Below are 20,506 nucleotides of genomic sequence, written 5' to 3' on the forward strand. Positions count from 1 at the left end.
CCCCCCCCTCTGGATCTAAACTCTCATCTCTAGCACCAGGAGAACAATCTGCAGAGTAATTAGCTTCCACCAACAGACAGTTACAGAGAGAAGGAGGACGTTTGGCTTGATTAAATTATTAAACCACACAAACAAAAAACAAAAGCAGCATCAAAGAGGCACTGCGGCTCTCCTTCAAAGCTCCTCGCTGTTCCCTAAATACAGAATACAGAGAACGTGTTCTCCCAAGCCACTAGTTGGCATAATTAGCTAAATGTGTGCATTCGTGCACAAGTGTGTGTTTGTGTGTGTGGGTGTGTGATTGGACCCATTCCTTCAACTGCTATCTAAAATAACCAAGTGGTTAACGACAACATGATGCCAGGGAGCCCCCCCCCTTTACCCACCCACTTCCCACGCCAACGTACACACACACATCACACGCGTCTACACACATTAAACAATACTCTAATTACAACATTTATAACTCCCCCTTGCCTCCTGCGTTTCCCCAACCCCCAACCCACAAATCTGTGGATCTGGAATTGAATTTAGCCCAAGTTGAGGGCTGCGCTGGCATGAAAAGACTATTTGATTAGAACGGCAGTTGTTTCATTTGTGGTGCAGCAGATTGCAGAGCCTCTCTATCCGGTGTGCAATCTGTATTCATTACTCAGTGTAAAAGGATGATCCATGTCCTGACACCAGGCTCATCATTTCATGCAGATGCACAGCAGCTCCACAAGGCCCTTACCAGGCCACCATACCATGCCTTCCCCTGAAACCTCAGCAATACTCTACTCCGTTCCCCACCTATATGAGAATAGAAGATTTTGGCCATTTCACTAAGCTCTAGTTAGTGGGTTAAATATTGACACAAGAAGGTATTTAAATATTTAGGTCAAACTAATATAAATTGCAGCATGTCAGACATTGCCATTAATGATTAATAACATAAATCAGCAATGTTAAATTAATACATGCTAGAAAAATTGGGCAAAGTATTTGTAACATGATTACTTTTTTAATGTTCTATTTAGCTGTACCATTATTACATGTACAAGAAATGTTGATAAATAGATGTTCCATATACTAATAAAACATATTTCTAAAGAGCCAATGATATCTCAAAAGAACAGTTTACAGCACCTCACTTCTGTCATTTCTCTCTCTTCCCTCCTGCTTTACCCCTTTCTTTGTATTCCATGCTGTGGCTGGCAACACAGCTCTCTCTATTCAAGGACTGCAAAGGCCTGCTGGCCCCCTGCCACCACCAGCCTCCAAGTCAAAACTATCAAAATCGGGCCCTTTTTCATGTGTATAGGAATTTGTCTGCACTAGTCTAATCCTGTGGTATAGACCTGCAGCCACAAAAATATCAAAAGTTTGCCAACACTCTCTCGTGCATTTGACTGCTCTTTGCATTTTGAGCCCTGATTCGCGAAATTAGCAGCTAGAGTCCACTTTGGCAACATCTCACTCCGCCCTGCTGCTGTGCTCCGAATGGATGGCCCACTGATGACTGTCCTGATGGGCACACAAACCAAACCCTCTACAGATGTTCCCTTTCTGGCCAAACATGTCATACCTACAAGCTGTTTCATGAAATATCACACATAAACAAAAGCAGAGGTCCCACACTTTCATATGTTCACGTGACTGTAGGTGGTTGTACTTTGTACAGAGTAATATGACAGATCAAGAGGAAAAACTGTAGTATTAGACATTGTATTTCAGTCCCTGGAAACTGTGAGCTTAGAGCTATGCATGTATCTCTTCTGTTTGAATAAAGTGAATCCAAATGAGTAATAAAAAAGTGTCTTTATTTCAAAACATGCCCTTAAGCTTTGTGCCTCATTTTTAGAATGAATCAAGCTAAAAATAAAGCAATGAATTTTGATAAGGAACCTAGCGTTAGCAGAGATAACCCAGGGAAAACTAATTTTGCTATCAGGGAGACAATTTGAAAATTCATTCTGTCATTGTCATATCCTTTTGTCCATGTCATTATGAAGTGATCTGGGGAGCATCAGCCTTGACAATGAGGAACGATGCTTTAGTTCACCTTAACAGAACAAGGTCACTCACGATACCCTATGCTCTCTGACACAACCGTCTGATGTCTTGTATGTCTTTTAAAACCGCACAAGTCTTCCTACAACTTCCCTCCGGGGTTTGAAACTAGCATTCTAAAGTTTCTGGGCCTGTGTGGTGTGTTTGTGAAGTGAAATAATCCCTTTGGCAGAGTCACACAGAAGCAAATGTCTCTCCTTTGGAGACTGTAGAGAGGAGAAGCTTAAAAAATGAACTTCCAAAGAAGAAGAAGACCACAAGCACAGGACACATGCATATCTACCTTATGCCATATGCTGCAGAGGCAGAAGGGGAAGAAAAGGCAATGCAAAGGACTAAAAAATTACATGGCCAGCCTGAGTCTAAAACAGACAGGGAAAGAAGACAAGCAGACCTGTTGACAAGCATGTAAGTGTTTTTTTGTGTGTGAGTTTGATAGCGTGCATCTTTGTGAGTGTGCATGAGCCCCTACCTTGTTTATTTTGTTGACAGTATGGGTAGACCTGATAAACGTGCAGGAGTCTAATCCTAAACCTAAAGCTATATATCCAGCAAGGCCTCCCATGGGCAGACCCACAGTGGTCCTGCCACAAGAACCCGCTACCGAACAGCTGTCTGCAGTGCACGCCATGCCAGCCATGATTAGCCCACGTTCATTCAATGGTGCTCGCTAGAGACCCGCCTGTCCTCTTCTCCCTCTGTCACTGCTGAAGGACATCACAACACATGATGGTGGAGAGATGCAAGCACGGAGCATGGAGGAAAAAAGGGATGAAACAGAGGTTAATAGACAAGGGAGGGTGGGAAGTGGAGTGTCCCTAAACACTTCTGGGAGTGAAGTTCAATGTGTTGATCCGCACAGACATGGCCTTCTACACCAGAACATTGTCCAGGAGCTGTTGAAGCAGTGAGCTCAGATAAGAACCTCTATTATGCAGGCTGGCATTGATGTTACACACCCAGACCAGCAGCTGACTTCCCAGCAGTGCTGCCAACGTGCTCTATTTAGGATGGGAGGGAAATGCATTGCGTACATGTCATTTCTCGTAAATACACCACTCCTCCTCCTTCTCCTATAACTTCTCTTCCTGCTTCTGTCTCTTCTCTATGGGGGGAAAAATCAATGTGCACTACATCCATTACCCTGCTCTTGCGCTGCTCTCTGTCTCTCGCTCACTCTCCTTTACTTTATTCTTTTTTTCTCTGCTTTTGCACAAGACATCAGCATATTAATGATGTATCTTTCAAACTGATAAGTAAATTACACATTTAGAAAATGACACTTTGTACAGAGGATGTTTGAAGGCCTTTTAAACCCAATTAGGCATTATGACGTGTGATATCAGATAGAATATTGTACTCATTTATAAAACTAGCCCAATCACAGTCTGGGAAAAACAGCAGCTGCATAAAAAGAGGACTGGTTGATTAGCGTCACCAAGACGTGATCCATAATGGCTCCGTTTTAACATCCTATTTAATGTTTAACTTTATGTTCCATCCGACTTTTCTTCTCGACAAATGACGTAACATCGTTGATAATGAATTTAAATAGGTGAGCATTGTCTGAAACAGTAAAGTGATGATGTCTCTTTAGGGATTAGAGGTAACACATGGCCTTTTCTGCTCCAGTTCGTCCTCTTTCCTGATTATGGAGAGTAACCGCCCTGCACTGTGCTTTTCCCTGGACAAGTGAGGCTTACAAATCACCCCTGCAGCAGTTGGAAGAGCTGGAGGAGTTGGAGGCGCTCGGCGCAAGGTTTTACTGCCTGTCTTCTATGAATGGCTCCCTGAAGGCTCCTATGATAAAAGCTCACAGCCATGCCCTTCACGGAGCCTGACATCAAGCACACCCCTACAGCAGAATGGAACGGCATATCAACTCAACTACTGGTTTCTGGTCATAAATAGGCAGAAGAAGAAATGAAATAGCAGCAGCTGGATGGCTTATGATATAACTTAAGTTTAAGTGTAACTTATAAATACACTGAAGGGAAACATCTTCAGAGTCTTTGCCGTCTGCTCCAACATACATTGTGTAGCACAGAATGTGAGTTAGTAAGTCAACAATGGCTAAACATGCTTGGAGAATTCAGGTTTGTTTACATCAATTCTATCTTTGTAGGATGACCAAGACAGATAGACCAGATAATGTATTTATGTTTCCAAAGGGCAAGATAAGCAGCTATATTGGTAATAAAATCAGCTACAATAATAATAAAATGAGATACAGCGATAATAAAAAAATCACACACAAATATGACTGAAGCTTATTGTTAAATAAGACTCCATATATCAAACCACTATAAACAAACGACTCATTTTCATCGCTACTGTAACTGTATTATCATTCCTTACTTTTCCTACCTCCTCATTACGTGTTGCCCCCTGTCTTAAAGGAACACTTATTGGGAATTTAGCTTATTCACCGTAACCCCCAGAGTTAGACAAGTCGATACATACCCTTCTCATCTCCGTGCGTGCTGTAAGGCTGTCTGACGGCTCCAGCGGCATCAGGCCAGCACAGAACATGCAGGTGAATGGTTCCAGCAATCCTACTGCTCCGAATAAGTGACAAAATAACGCCAACATGTTCCTATTTACATGTTGTGATTTATAGAGTCACAGCGTGTACAAAAAACAACGTAACATGAGACACAGCCGTCTTCTAACTGTAAACAAACCGGGAACTATATTTTCAGGCGAAAGAATATAGTACTTGGGCGGAGTGATATGCTCACAGCAAGCCTGTCTGAGAATATAGTTCCCGGTTTGTTTACTGTTAGAAGATGGCTGTGTCTCATATTACGTTGTTTTTTGTACACGCCAGACTATAAAATCACAACATGTAAATAGGAACATGTTGGCGTTATTTTGTCACTTTTGTCACAATTTGGAGCAGTAGGCTAGTTGGAACCAGTTACCTGCAGGATCTGTGCTAGGCTAAGCTAATGCTGGAGCCGTCAGACAGCGTTACAGCACGCACGGAGATGAGAAGGGTATGTATCGACTTGTCTTACTCTGGGGGTTATGGTGAATAAGCTAAATTCCCAATAAGTCGGCGTGTTTTAAGTTTTTAAGTTGTTTTCTAATAAGTTGAATGAAGTGCAAATTACTGATGAAAAGCAAGTCAACAATGCCATTCTCAGATATCTGATGTATTTAGAATCAAGCCCAAAGTCAATCCAAACATTTATGCCAAACAAGCTCTAGAGTCACACCCCTCCCTCCATAGAACTGGGAAACAACAGAAAATACTAAGAAACATTTGTTATGTAGTGCTAAAATGTCTTGTCAATTAATAAATTAGTCAATAACAGTTGTGACGACTAATTGTTTGTAATTGATCAAGTAACAAGACTAAGTCTATAGCCACACTAGCATCTCAGTGAGGCCAGGGCTTGACATTAACTTTTTGAGGCACTTGTCCTTCGGACAAGTACATTTACGTTTCACTTGTCCATGAACAAAAGTCACTTGTCCGGGTAAAGATTCATCATTTTATAATTTTCTTTTGTGTTTTGCTAATGCAGAATTTGAAGAAACCATTGAAAGCATCCAAACACTATCAACATTAATACAATTCAGTTTTAACAGTAGAAACAAATGTGTCCCAAGAATAGATTTCCCCTTCAACAAGAAAAAAGGATCTCCAGACTCATAATACAAAGTTATACTTTGCACGCCGGTGTGCAGAAGTTAATATATTGAGATTCTAAGTGAATATTTTAAAGTTTCTCATTACTTTCAGATTCCTAGTCAATATTCTAAGTTACTATGTCAATATATTGAAATATTCTGAGTTACTAAGTCAATATATTGAGATACTGAACCAATATGTTGAGTTATTAAGTCAATATTACGATACTAAGCCAATATATTGAGATTAAGTCAATATTTTATAATTTCTCATTACTTTGATATTCTTTGTTTATATTCTGAGATACTGAGTCAATATATTGAGATACTAATTCAATATTTTGACCAGAGGTAGTGGTGACTTGAACTTATACTATATCTAAAATAATTTTGTAGACATAACAATGGATTTTGCCACTAAATGTTGGTGTCAGCGTTTTTTTTTTTTTTTTTCTTTCTACAATTTCACCTACCAAGGGATCCTTTAAAAAGGTGTAGCTACTTTACAGTTGATTATTACCTGATATTTAATCCGCTACAAACGAGTAGCGGAGCAGCTAGTAACGTTACGAGGCAGAGAGCCAGCCGTCAAGAGTCAAATTAACTTCATGCTTCATCCGCACAAAGCACACTTCTATCGCCACGAGTGACAGCTTTATTCGGCTCGTTTTCTGTGAACGATGTGGGGACGGGGTAACGTTAAAGCGTAGTTAGCATGCTAACGTTAGCTAACTAACACCGGCTGCCTGGCTTGCTGGTTCCGCGGTGCTTTTATGCTGTATCGCTTACAGAGAAGGAGCTGAACAGTGGGCTGGGTCTAACGTCAGCGGTCCGCTCTCCCGCTGCTGCTGGGTCTAACGTTAGTTAATGCATTTGTTTCAAATCGGTAAAGTAAAGTCTGTAAAATAAACGGAATGAGTGGCACATAATAACGTATATAATGCTTCATCCACACAAAGCACATTGCTATCGCCACGAGTGACTTCTGTTTTCAGCTTGTTTTCTGTGAACGATGTGGCAAGGAGGTAATGTTAAGGTGGAGTTAGCAAGCTAACACCGGCTAGCTTGCCGTGCTTTCATGCTGCTTCGCTTTCGGAGAATGCGCTGAACAGCGGGCTGGGTCTAACGTTAGCGGCCCGCCGACCTGCTGCCCGGGATTGTGGGGTAAAATATGTATTTGTTTCAATTCTGTAACATTGACGAAATGAGTGGCATTTTGTTTTGTTTGAGTTTTAACTTGTCCAGTGGGGCAAGTAAATTTCTCTTCCACTTGTCCTACAAAAAATCCACTTGTCCCGGACAAGCGGACAAGCCTTAATGTCGAGCCCTTGAGGCTCTACTTTAGCACAGTGGTGTTTTTAGCTAAATGCTAATGTCAGCATGCTAACATGTATACTATGTTCACCATTTTAGTATAGCATGTTAGGAAGCTAACATTTGCTAGTTAGCAGTACACACAGAGCACAGCTAGATGGAAATGTTTTGCAGGTATTTGGTCATAAACATCACAATTAAGTTTTGACCTGATGATGGTGCCAGATGAGGAGTTACCAGTTATTAAGTTATTAAAAGGGTAACATAAATGTCGGATGGGTGCACTTTCCCGCCAAAATAGACACCAAAATTGCACTATGCCATCACATGTTTGTCTCTCTGTGGCCCAGTAGAGACTCAGACCAAAGTATTTTTTGCCAAACTATGCCAAACCGAGCAGAACCTCAAATAGAGTCAAATGGTCCCGGTCATTGCAACCAACGTAACCAGAATTGGTCTGAGCTTTTTGAGGTAAGTGAGTAGTTCGAAACACAGAAAAAAGAAAGGACATACAAAAAAAGACACATTCATTCATCCAGCCATCCATCATAACCGGTGCTACGGTGAAGCCAATTTCCACAAAGCTGCTAAGCTGATTGAGGCGGACCAAATCTGTTTCACCAGCTTACATTCCTTCAAAATGGCCATCTCACTTCCAATATCACGGGCTTTTACTGTTCCCCATTCCCCTGGCTCAGGCTGAGAGTTAGCAAGGCTTAGCTGGATGAAACACTCGAACAGCCCAGTTTTCCCCTGGAACTCACTGATATCTCTATAGCACAGCCTCTCCCCACATAGCTACACTTAGTTGGTTTATTTACTCATGTTATTATTCTTTGTCTGTTTAATTTCTCTGTTAATTTTTTTGTTTCAAATAATAACAATACCACAGCTATTAGGATGTAAACCAAAGATTTATGTGAATGCTGACGATTGTAGGCACACAGACCCAATCTAATCACAGCTTCTGTGCACACGCATCCACGCACACGCGCGCGCACACACACGCGCGCGCGCACACACACACGCGCGCGCACACACACACACACACACACACACACACACACACACACACACACACACACACACACACACACACACACACACACACACACACACACACACCCCTTCGCAAAATGCACAGGCAGCGCTTAACCACAACACCTTCTACTGGAGTAGATTAAATTCACACAAGGCCTCTTTGAAGAAGGAAATTGGACAGATAAGAAACAGATTTCTATGAAAGAAGCTTGTGAGGGGACCTATAGAGAGAGAGCGTGGTTGTGTGTAATGAAAATGTTTGTTCACCTGTAAGCTTGCTCTCGCATGTGCCACTGTACATAGTGTAATCATATACAGTATGTGATATCAATCTTTTGTCGTTTATTGTGTCGTATTACTCCCCACTCACTTTTCTCTCTGTTTCTCTCTCACACTTTCTCTGTCATTTTGCCACAACAGCAAATATCCTGTTGGCCCAGGCAGCAGACTGCTGGTGCTGGTCTATCTGGCCCTGGGATCGATCCGGCTCCAAGCCGAGGCCTCCCATTCATCTCAGAGCCATAAAATGTGATTAGTGCTGACTACAGCACTGCAGGGAGATGGGCTGATAGGCCTGATAGCCTCAGATAGGCTGGGATGGACACTCTACAGGAAGACAGCAGCAACAGCATGCTGTGCGGATTCATCCTTGCCTTTTTTTTTTTCTCTATCGCTGTCTATTTGCTTTTTTCTCGCTTGTCTCTTTTTCCCCCCTTTTCTATCTTACTCCCTATCTTCACAATGCCTCTCTCTAAACAAATTTTTTTGTTGTGAGTGTTTTCCTTATATCTAAGCCTGAAAAGCTTGTATGAGCACAGATTGCATAACAGCAGTCAAACTTAAAGGCCAATATTGTTTTACCTTCTTCTTGTCCTGCAAAGTTATAATCAAAGAACAAGCACTGCCTGGAAGGCACAAGGATTAGGAAATAGTTAGGGTTAAGTTTAGGGTTAGGTGCCTTGAAGTCAACGGTCGCAGCGCTGCCTTGAAGTCGGAGTTGGGGGCTTAAAACACCATTGAGCATATCCCTGCCTCTGCTGAATTATTTTTATCCCCAGTGGGGACAAAATGTACACCCCGCCAATATAGCACCCATATAGTAGAAGCCTGTGTGCGTGTGTTATGGTAGATAGAATGGAATTGGGAGAGAAACCCTTTTTTATGATCAATGGTAACAAGACCACGGCATGCTGACCTGTGTCTCCCGGACATTCTCCACTGTGAAGTTAAACCAGACTCTGAAGCGGGGGTTGCAGGTGTCAGGCCGGATGAAGAGGTCAAACTCAAACTCACTGATGTAGTCAACACGGCCAAGGTTCCCTGCAGAGACAGTGAAACAGCTTACATTAGCATTAAGCAGAAGTGAGCAGTCCACTACACAGAATCCCAAATTCCCTCTTTATTTCTTAAAATTCACAATCAATGGACTCAAAACATTACAGACAGACGGGCAATCACAAGACAAAATGATGCTATAAAAACACAACACAGCCTTACATCAAATTGAGGATCTGCTTTCAAAGAGAGATGTGTTAAATGGACAATTCTACCAAAAGTGCTTAACTGTCATGGTGGTCTCCTGCCTGGTTTAATCTACAGTATCTGCACATTTTAGAACATTGGTAAGTCTTTCAAACCAAGACAATGCCCACAGAGAGCAGAAAGTATGAGGCGCAGAAAGACCAGCAGACAGGGTTGATCCAGTCATCCATATCTGACACACAATATACTATCCACAGCAAAAAGATCCAGATGATCAGGGGAAGTATAATTAATCCGATGGGAACTATTTTCCCGCTTCCAGTTCTCATAGCTGTCTATAAGATGACTGGGTAGCAGATGATTACACGACAAGCATTCTAAATATAGGCCTTGTCTGTATCTTCTGATTCATATGTGGACACATGTAGTGGAGACTCTCGCGGTGGATGCGTAAATGAATGATTGTAGAAAAAAGATTGGGGAAAAAGTGAGGAGAGCGTGTTAGCCTTCTTGTCGGAACTGCACAGAAAAGTGATGAATTGACAGCTTATTTTCCCTGCATGCTGTGCTTAACCCAATACATGAGACCAGTCAAGTCCAGGCAGCTGTTCCAAGAGTTGCGTTCGCTGGCAAGTTGGGTAAACTCCAAGGCTCAACGTCCCTCACAACTCTACATCAGGGAGCAGTACGCACACACAGACACAGCTGATTATAGACAGATGGGCTAACTACCACACTGTCAAAGTAGATCTCTCTCCTTCTGCCATCGGACAGAGCTAATCCACTAGTCAGCTTGCAACACACACTTTGCTCTGCTCCACTGAAGCTACCCACAGAAGTGCTATCATTAGTTTATACAGGACTGCAGAAAACTACAAGGCGCTCGGAATATAAAAATATAAACAAGAGCAGTATTTCAGTTTAAAATGCTATATTTAACAAAGCATGCAACAGTAAAAGACAAGCAGCAAGATAGAAATTGGAGGGTTTTTGTGTAACAATAAGCTGACGATCCGTATTCACATGAAGCCCATCTACCAACAGCTTCCGCAGCTAGCACTAATAGTAAGTGGCGTCTCATTCCAGCACACTGGTGCCTGAAAAAAAATCTCTCCGCTACTCTAACTATTAAGGGAGAGACTGAGCTATGCTGAAATATATAACCGCAAGAAGTATAATACAACATAAGAAAATCAGGTTATACAGACAATAAAAACAACAGTCAGAGAGGTGTCCGAGGGAGGGAGAGAGAGGCAAGAAGTCTATCTGTTGATAAATGATGTGCTGACGAAGACTTCATCATGTCTGCCTTTTCTGTCTGTACATGTGTGCATGTCCCTGTATGTCAGAAAGTACATGCTCGAATAAGCTCTCTCCTGTCAGTTTTGGACACAATGTAGCCACTCTAGAGATCTACGTAGAAACATAAAATAAGTATGTTACTGATGCATGTCTTCCAATACAACTTGTATTTACCACCTAGCACAAAACTGACATCAGTGATAACTCTCACAACATTGTCTATATATTGTTTTCACCTTACCAGAGTATTCAAAATCACAAGGTGATTTTAAAGTATGTTAAACTCCTTTTTTTTGTGTTATAGAGAATAAATATGATTTACAAAAATGATATGTTCTAAAGTATTTATGTCACAACTCATCCTCAATTTAGCCATGACAACAGTGACGTGCCATCTTTTTATATGATTACTACTGTATGTTGCGATATCATCACAAAGAGAAGGATGATTGGTTCGATGGCTGTTGCGATATCATCACAAAGAGAAGGATGATTGGTTCGATGGCTTAATTACAGTCCAGCCCTAGTTTGTTTTGCACGGTGGCTGGCTAGTTAAGAAGTAGCAGGCAAGTGGCCGGGTTGGTTCAGTGGTAGAGCAGGCGCACGTGTACTGAGAGGTGTATGCCTCGACGCAGAGGTCCAGGGTTCGAAACCGACCTGTGACAATTTCCTGCATGTCTTACCCCTCTCTCTCTCTCTCCCCTTTCAAACCTAGCTTTCCTGTCAAAAATTAAAGGCGGAAAAGCCCAAAAAATAATAAATAAATGAAAAATAAAAAAGAAGTAGCAGGCAGGCAGGGACTAGCATTTTGGCTGGTTGGCAATGCAATCTCGAGCCATTGAAAGCAGATAAAGCCAAGAGCAGGCAGAGGGTTGAACCAGACCCAGCTGCAGCTAACAAGCACGGACAAAGAGAGGAGATAGACAGCAGAGCAGCACCTGTTCCACACAGATGTGTCATCAAATCGATCATCTCTCATACCGACATCACAGCTATTCACAGAGCTGACACTGACAAATACAGCCTTTTAGACCAAGTTGATATTGGCCTCAAAGGTCACCTCTTCTATCAGAGTCTTAATAGTCAATAATGAAAACACAACCACTCTCTGAGGGCACTTTACTTATTTATATGGAGGTATTATTATTATTTTTTTTTAGATCTGAAGTCAGTAGATGCTTTTAAACCATTCCCATGAATCAATACGTTGATTTGTGGATCTCTGCATCATTATAGAACTTCACTACACAGTCAGCTAGAAAAAAAAAACTGAAAGTGATGCTGATCAATTTTTCTCTCCGATTGGACACATTGCAGTCGCACTATGAGGGGACACTACTGTATGCTGTTAAGTCAGTTTGACAAGTTGTGACAAATGCTGTCAGAGACAAAACAGAAACAAAAACTGATGATAATTTAATTTCTTTTTTCACACAAATCAGGGGTTTCGCTATCATTACAGTATGTATGATGGAAAGATTTTACAAAACATAACAGTAATTACAAAAGGAAAGCACAAAAAAAATGCTGCTAGCTGGGTGCAAAGTACTTAGTATTATTCACACAATTAAGAATGTATTGGGTGTAAATGAGGCCAGTAAACTGTTGTACCTTTGTCACCTCACAATATTCATCCACAACACTTTGAGTAAAGTGGAACAAAAGACTAGTAGAGGCTCCTTGTGAGCCTGTGGTTGCACAAACTGAGAAAGTGATTACTGATGTGCACAACCATCAGCAAAGAAACTGCTAATAATAAATACAAAATTAAAACAGCTGTATGGAGGTCCCTATACCACACATCTGTTGAGATCTGTCAGCATGTTAGCAAAGCTGAGCTACATTAGCAAAAGACCCACACACCCTACTCACATGAAAAGGGCAGGATTCAAAGCAAGCTTCTGATGGTACACAAACCTTCTCCTTTAAACTCTGCAAATTATTTTTAAAAATTCCTAATTCGATACCTACACAACAACCTATGTACCTCTCATTGATGAAAACCACATAAACTAATACACACACAATCATGGTACCAAAGTTAGTGGTCAAACGTCTGCAGATGACTTTAAAGATAGAGACCAAACTCATAGTTCGATCTGCTTCTGCTGGTGAATACTGTAGCATGGGTAGCGATAGACAGCAGCCATGGGCGGCTGGGTTATTGAGCCTGATGCTGGAAGGCCTGACGTGAGAGATGGCTGCAGCCTCTACGTTAGAATTACATGTTCAGCCTGCGGAGCAGCAGGGATATGACACGCCATTGATCCCCTTTTTAATTTTATGGTGGCTACCTCCTGATTCAAACGCTTTGGTAGGCTGTTAGCCTGACCCTTTTAATCAATCCCATATCATTTAGTATTTAACTAATATAAACGGCCAATTGATTTTTCTGAAATGCCCTCTGAAAGCATTAAAGATAAACTAGATAAAACAAAGATAAGTTATGTTTAGTCTGTATGATGTTGAAAAGCAATGCACAGTACACCAGATTTGTCAAGAATAATTTTTCGTTCTTTATGGAACAGACATACTGTGTTAGTGTAAATGAAGCTAATGTACTACAGACGGAGAGAAGATGAGAAAGAGGAAAAAAGACAATTTCTAGTCCTTGAGATCTCTTGCATAATTCCTCTTGAGTATCATCACTCTCCATATTCTTCTTCAGTGGTGTCTTGGCAGGTTATGTTGAATATCAATCTTTGTCCTTGAGGGAAAACTAGTGCAGCGTTTAGACATTAACAAATTGGTTTTCAACGAACAGCTTAGCCCTGCTGGTGCAGCCCAACAAAACACAATTGCTGGTTCTGAACAAGATTTTACACATGACAGCCTCTCCTTGAGGAAAACCCTGAACAAAACCCTCTGTCTCTCTCTATCTTTGTCTGTCTTTCTCTGAGTCTTCCTCTCTTTCTCGCTCACACACGGCCATGAAAACAAATGAGAAAAAAATGGCAAAAGAAAAAGAAAAGAAAGAAAAGTGGAAATCACATAGCACGATATGTTTGTGCTGAAAACAAAAGTGTCTGTAAAATGGCTATGAAACCTGCTTCATTACACAGGTAAACGGGGTGCAGACATGAGGTGGCCATGTGGACAGTCAGTCATTCACACATGGGCTCACAGACTCTGTGCATGCGTGCGTGCGTGTTTATTTGTGTATGTGTATGTGTATGAGGGTGATAGAGAGAGCTGGAGAGAGAGCAGAAGAACCTGGCTAATGTAATCCCATTATGGAGGTACAAGAGGGAGCAGTCACAGTACTCAGCCCACACAATGGGCCGGCCTGCAGCCTGTAGCTATGCACTGGATGGATGGTTTCTGCCATGCAGATGGATCATCGTACAGCAGCAGCAGGCCTGCCTGCCTCAGGCCTGAGGTGGAACTCACTCACACAACCAGCCATTAGAATGGTAATAGGCAGTTGTTTCAAAATGAAATGGACTGCGTGGTTACAGTGCTTCCTACTTAGCAGATGTGCCAGCTGTCATGTCCTAAATCTTGCATTTTTTTCACACACAAGTTTGATCACATAAATTCTTCATAATGTGTAGGAAAAATACATGAAATATCTTCGGTGTAAGAATTCATGTTTCTTAGAGAAATTAGTTTTGCTTTATCAAAATTAACAACCCCTACCATAGATACACAATCAACACATACACACGCCTGATATGTGACATTCAATCTCTTTTGACTGACCACAACTGTGTTTAAACACCAGACACAAGATTAAAAGAGAGCTGTACTGCTGAGGGAGACCAGCCAGACACCTTTTAAACTTATTTTTTGCTGTGTTCCATTTTATTATTGGAAAACACATCAGTTTTCCCCCCGGCTGCTCTGCGGTATGAGCAGGATTCCTGGACACAGAAGAGGGGGACTGATAAAGATAGAATTGATTCCAGCCAGCAGCAGCGAGTGGCAGCCATAGTGGAGGGGTCTCAGTTTAGACCTGCAGCTAAACGTCTGGTTTTTCTGTGCCTCTCTCTCACCGTCTCTCTCTCTCTCTCCCCCTCGTCTAAAGGCGAGTTGTCACAGAGGCAACATCAATCTCCTGCTTCATGACTTCTTAAAGCCTGCCTTCTCCCCTGATGCCTTATCACTTCATCTGCAGGCAAGATTAAAGAGGTCACCTCCAAGGTTCCCCAATCTAACTACCTAACAGGTATACTAAACTGCAGTCTATCTTTTAAAACAGTTTAAAGGATGGCTTCAGAAGTCCATTTTAAAGGAATAGTCAGGAAAAGTTTGAAATAAAAATATGCTTATTGCAGAGTTAGATAAGATGTATACCACTCTCCTGTCTGTACAGTAAATGTGAAGCTACAGCCAGCAAGGTAGCTTCATAAACCTAAACTCTTTAATTTAGCAAGCCGGTTTGCAATCTACAACTATGCGTAACGTCAACTTGTGACGAAACTATGCTTTGCGTAGTCTAGTTTATTCGCTCTAAACAAGTTGATGGAAACGCTTCTAATTTGCATTTTCTTTTTTTGTGACATTTTAAAAGTTCACTTAAAATTCGCTTGACATTTTTTCCTGTCCAATACTTGGCTCAATGAGATATCTCCGCATTGCATTTATGTTGTATAAAAAAAATTGGGGACATTCAAAGGTTCAACAGAAGCTAATATGAGTCTTCAGCAGTCTTAGCCAATTCTAGTAGGTTGTAGGACGTCTGGGCTGTGGAGATTCTTTGGCAGAGTTGCAAGCTCCGTTTGGCCATGAAGTTAATGACGCAGTCCTAAATGGGGCTAAGCTAACATTAATGCAAGTTCAACATGAAACAGAGAGGTGATGTATACTGCAGCACAGTAACTGTAACTAAAGATCAGTGCCAACAAAGAAACACGCATAGTGCAAGTAGAGATGGCCCGATACCACTTTTTTGCTTACCGATACCGATACCTGAACTTGCGTATCGGCCGATAACGAGTACCGATCCGATACCAGAGTGTCATATAGTTCATTATGTTTTAACAGCTGTATACTACTATCCCTGTATGGATGTGATATGATTTCTATCTTTGTTGTCGGTCTGTCTCAGGTTAAACTCTTTGTGAAACATGAACAAACAATGAATGCCCCATGAACTTTCTTTTATTCTCCAGTTTGACAGTCTGTTATAACAGAAAAAGAACATAAATAAACTACTTTAATGTAGATTTTCTTTAGGGCTTTATTACGTGGTATCGGATCAGTGCATAAACTCCAGTACTTCCCAATACCGATACCAGCGTTTTAGGCAGTATCGGAGCCGATACTGGTATCGGTATCGGAACATCTCTAAGTGCAAGTATTTAAAACTCCCACCAGCAATTACACCCATCCCCTGGAACAAGCAGCGAGGCTCTCAGAGAAACACCTCAGCAACAAAACAAAACATTACTATTTAAACAAAGTTTTGAATCCGTTAAATGTCTGCCTCACACTTTACTAAGAACATGTTCCCTTTAAAAACCATGGCCCTGACTGGATACTCTCCTGTCCACAATAATGTCTGAATATAAAGCTGCATTTTCATTTGAATGTAATATCTAAAACAATCTTGTCTGATATGTTATACAGCCACGCACACATACGCACAATGAGTAATTGTGTATTTGTAAACATTATATGGAAAATTGTTGTGAAAATAATCTTCATATACAACAAAACCAGGGTAAGAGCAAACAATAAGAGGGGACAATAAGGGGGAAAATCATATTGTTATGAGTCCAGCTATGCTCCAGTGAGCTCCTCGTTTCAATATAGATTAAGAAAGCTGGGCCCGGGGACAGCAGTGAGATATGCAGGCAGCCCACACATATCTGATGATGTACAGGCCTGCCTGCACATTCTAAAGAGAACACATTTTCTAGCTAGCCTTTTATAATTGTATTTTTTCCGTCCAAAAGGCCCTAGAGCTAGACCGGTATGCTCCATCTGAAGCGGTTGGTGTAGTAATGGGTCATAGTGATGCATTCATACTGGGACTAGCTTAATTGTATTATCAATCTCATCCAGACAGTGCTTTAGCCCCACAGCTCTGGACATGTTACTGTCAGACACTCTGCATTAGTATTGGAGAGTGAACCATGAGGAATTGAAATCTTTATTTTCATCTGTTTCTCAAGCCTAAAACGGTGAGTTAGCTGGTTGGATGAGGTTTTCATCAGAATTTGGGCTCCGCTATCCCTCAGTTGTCATTCTCTCTTGTCACTTACTTTCTGTTTACCCATCTGTCCATTACTCTCCCCCTCTCTCTTTTTATCTTTTGCTTCTGGTGTGTCCTGTGTGTTGGTGGCTACAAGTCTGTTCCAATTTCATGCTATCTTTCAACAAGTTAATTATGTTGAGCCCTACAAAGACTGAGGACAGACAGAGGAGGAGGCGGCACTGGCAGAGCGACAACTGCCCAGGTCATCCCTTTGTTGTTCTATCTTGTTTTTAGTCTTCATCTCCAAGCACTCTCCCTCATCACTTTTCTCTTCTCTATTCTCTTGGTGTAACTCCCTCCTTCCTATTCCTCTCTTCCTCAGTAGTAATCTTTCCAGGGGCTCCAGCGGTGGAGGGGAGTTAGGAGATAAAAGCGCAGGGAGCTGAGGAGTCCTTGGCAAGCCTAAGGCAAGGAGAAGGTCAACAGGCCTGCTAAGAAGGGCTGTTATTATCTTGGTAACATGTTATCGGAGAGCCTGCAGTAGTGTTTATTTACAGTTATTGCTCCCTCTGGGTGCACACTGCAACGCCTGGGGCTGATTGCTCTGTAATGAGTTCAGGAACACAGGGAGCCGATGCAAGAAAAGAAGAGAAACAAGGGAGGCAAGAAATCACTGGCTAATAACCAATAGGTCAGCAAGAAAAAAACACGTAGAACAGAAAACGCTGGTTATCGAAAAAAGAGAAGCAAGTGTATTCTTCTAACCAAGACTGGATTTCTTTCAAGTCCTGCCATTCATGTCTGTGAATCCCAGGGTGAGTTTTTCAACAGTTAGGGAGCAACGCAGAGGAAGTCTCACTGGAACAGTGTTTCAATCTAGGGAATTACACTAAGTGCTGCTACTGTCAATGCAATGCCAGCTTTTCAGAAAGAAAATAAAAATCTATAAAAACGCAGTGAATGCCAATCAAAAGCAGACACATTTTCCAGGCACTGTACCCAACTATGCAACTAAGACAAATTAAGATACGGAGCAATACATATGTATACTGAATATGATAAAGTCACACAAAAAAAAATTCTAGGATATACCATTAAAGTAAATCAATCCTATGACAAGCTAATCCCTTTTTATACCATCGGATATGGGAGATTAAGAGACATAATTTGGTAATTCAATTTAGGCATAATTCATCAGAGAAGAAGTGTGCAGGGAGCTTTTTGGGATGAAATTTGTCCATCACAGCAGGAGGTTCCTGATGATGCCAGATTCACGATGCAGCGATGATAACTAGGATGTCTCAATTTAGAAAGAAAGGACCCCAAACATCTTTGTATCTTAATATCTATGCGTTGTGGTTAAAGTCATAATAAGAATAGGATGAGATCCTCAAGAACGGAACATTGGAAGAGGATCTCAGACAGACAAAGCAAGCAGCAAGTGTTTAGAGTTTGGAGTTTAGCAGCCTGAACAGGAGTTAGTGAAGACCAAAACCGAGCTTAAAGTGATGGTTCGGAGTAATTTCACCCTAGGGTCCTTTGCACCATGACCTTGAGCCAAAACAAAAACCAGAAGCTTTTTTCACCTGGGTCTAACATTGGGAGAGTTAGCGTAGAGTAGCGTTATCAGCTGAATAGCTTGTTAGCGCAGGGGCTAATGGACCCACGTTTGTATCTCGTAAATGACCCCACTAATAATGCCCGAAATGATACCAAACTTCTACACTAGTACAAATAGGTTATGCACTCATAAAACGATGGATTGGAAAGTTTGTAAGTACACCAGAAGTTTATGAACACTTGCCTGCTCTCTTCTGCTCTCTGTTGCTGCTGCTGCTACTGCTGCTACCTGCAGTTAGACGAGTGCTTAGGGCCGTCTACAAATTACTACACCAAAAAGAGATACAACAAAAATATGTATTAATTTAATGATTAAATAAGGTAATGTCTCCAAACTTACCTCAGTTATTACTTGTCTCCTGCTAGTTATACTACAGCACTTAGTTAAAAAAAAAGTTAAATTAAAAAATATTTTTGTTGCATCTCTTTTTGGTGTTGCAATTTGTGGACGGCCCTAAGCACTCGTCCTACAGCAGCAGCAGCAACAACAGCAGAGAGCAGAAGTCAGCAGGCAAGTGTTATTTACATAAACTTCTGGTGTACTTACAAACTTTCAAATCCATCGTTTTATGAGTACATAACCTATTTGTACTACAGTAGACGTTTGGTATCATTTCAGGCATTATTAGTGGGGTTATTTACGAGATACAAACGTGGGTCCATTAGCCTCTGCGCTAAGCTATTCAGCTGATAACGCTACTCTACGCTAACTCTCCCAATGTTAGACCCAGCTGAAAAAAGCTTCAGGGGGGGTGTTTGGCTCGAGGTCATGGTGCAAAGGACCCTAGGGTGAAATTAGTCCGAACCATCACTTTAAAGAGAGTGAATATTGGACTTAGATTTAACAGGTGACCAGAACCACAACTCCAAGTTAAAGGTCCCATGGAATGGAAATGTCCCTTTATGAGGTTTTGTAACATTAATATGTGTTCCCCCAGCCTGCCTATGGTCCCCCAGTGGCTAGAAATGGCGATAGGTGTAAACCGAGACCTGGGTATCCTGCTCTATCTTTGAAAAAATAAAAGCTTAGATGGGCCGATCTGGAATCTGCTCCTTGTGAGGTCATAAGAATAAGTCAGAGAATTTGGCCCACCCATGAGAGAGAGACCATCATGGCTTTCAAACGAGCAAAGTGGCAGTTGGTCAAGCCCCCCCCCCCCCCTCGCCTCTTCAATAGCTACAGACACAGAAATGGCACATCCTAAGGAAAGCTCATTGTGGGACTGGCTCTAGTGGCTGTAATTCTGCACCAAGGCTGAATTTCGGGAAAGAGACTTCAGATACAGTATTAGGGGACCACTGAGGTCTATATAAAAGCATTCAAAGAGCACCATGTCATGGGACCTTTAACGCTAACGTGCTGTATGTCTGCTGGCTGATTAAGCATAAGCAATTGTTTGCAAAAAATATTTGACATACCAGCTTTATTGTGGGATAATATGTCAATATTGTTTTTACAGCGTACTGCATTGCCCCCAAGTGTCCAAAAATCTATAAATACAGGTTTTGTGAATGGTTATGAATGCAGTTTCCTTGTTTGCACATTATTCCTTATTTGCCTTATTATTGTAATCTTAGACCTTTATATTTGCACTCTTCCCACTTTGTGCTGCTCAACAGCAATTTCCCTAAGGATAAATAAAGTATTATCTCATCTTATTATCTTATCTTTAATGTAATGCTCTGTGGAAATTCTATATCTCCAAATGTTTTTTAATATTAAAGATCTTCAATCTGTAGCGAATTTTTAAGAAACATTTTTGCAATTTTTAATAGTTTGTACTAAATATTCAAAAATCATTGCCTATATGAGAGCTTGAGAACTATATTACAGGTCCAGACAAGTCTCCTTTTGAAAAATGGAACATGTTATGTATAAATGCTTGCCAATGAACCTTTCTCATTCAAATTGTA

General features: G+C 41.3%; 1 protein-coding gene across 3 annotated transcripts in view; it reads right to left on the reverse strand.

Moving 5' to 3' along the window:
• Window positions 1-20,506, reverse strand: part of agbl4 (AGBL carboxypeptidase 4) — a 449,873-nt gene that overhangs the window by 276,546 nt on the left and 152,821 nt on the right. For all 3 annotated transcript variants that reach the window (XM_028588571.1, XM_028588573.1, XM_028588572.1), the window contains one exon: window positions 9,242-9,366. In XM_028588571.1, coding sequence (XP_028444372.1) covers window positions 9,242-9,366 — 125 coding nt within the window. The remainder of the gene's footprint in view (window positions 1-9,241; window positions 9,367-20,506) is intronic.

This window comes from Perca flavescens, chromosome 9 (genome assembly GCF_004354835.1).
Source record: "Perca flavescens isolate YP-PL-M2 chromosome 9, PFLA_1.0, whole genome shotgun sequence".
Taxonomy (NCBI): Eukaryota; Metazoa; Chordata; class Actinopteri; order Perciformes; family Percidae; genus Perca; species Perca flavescens.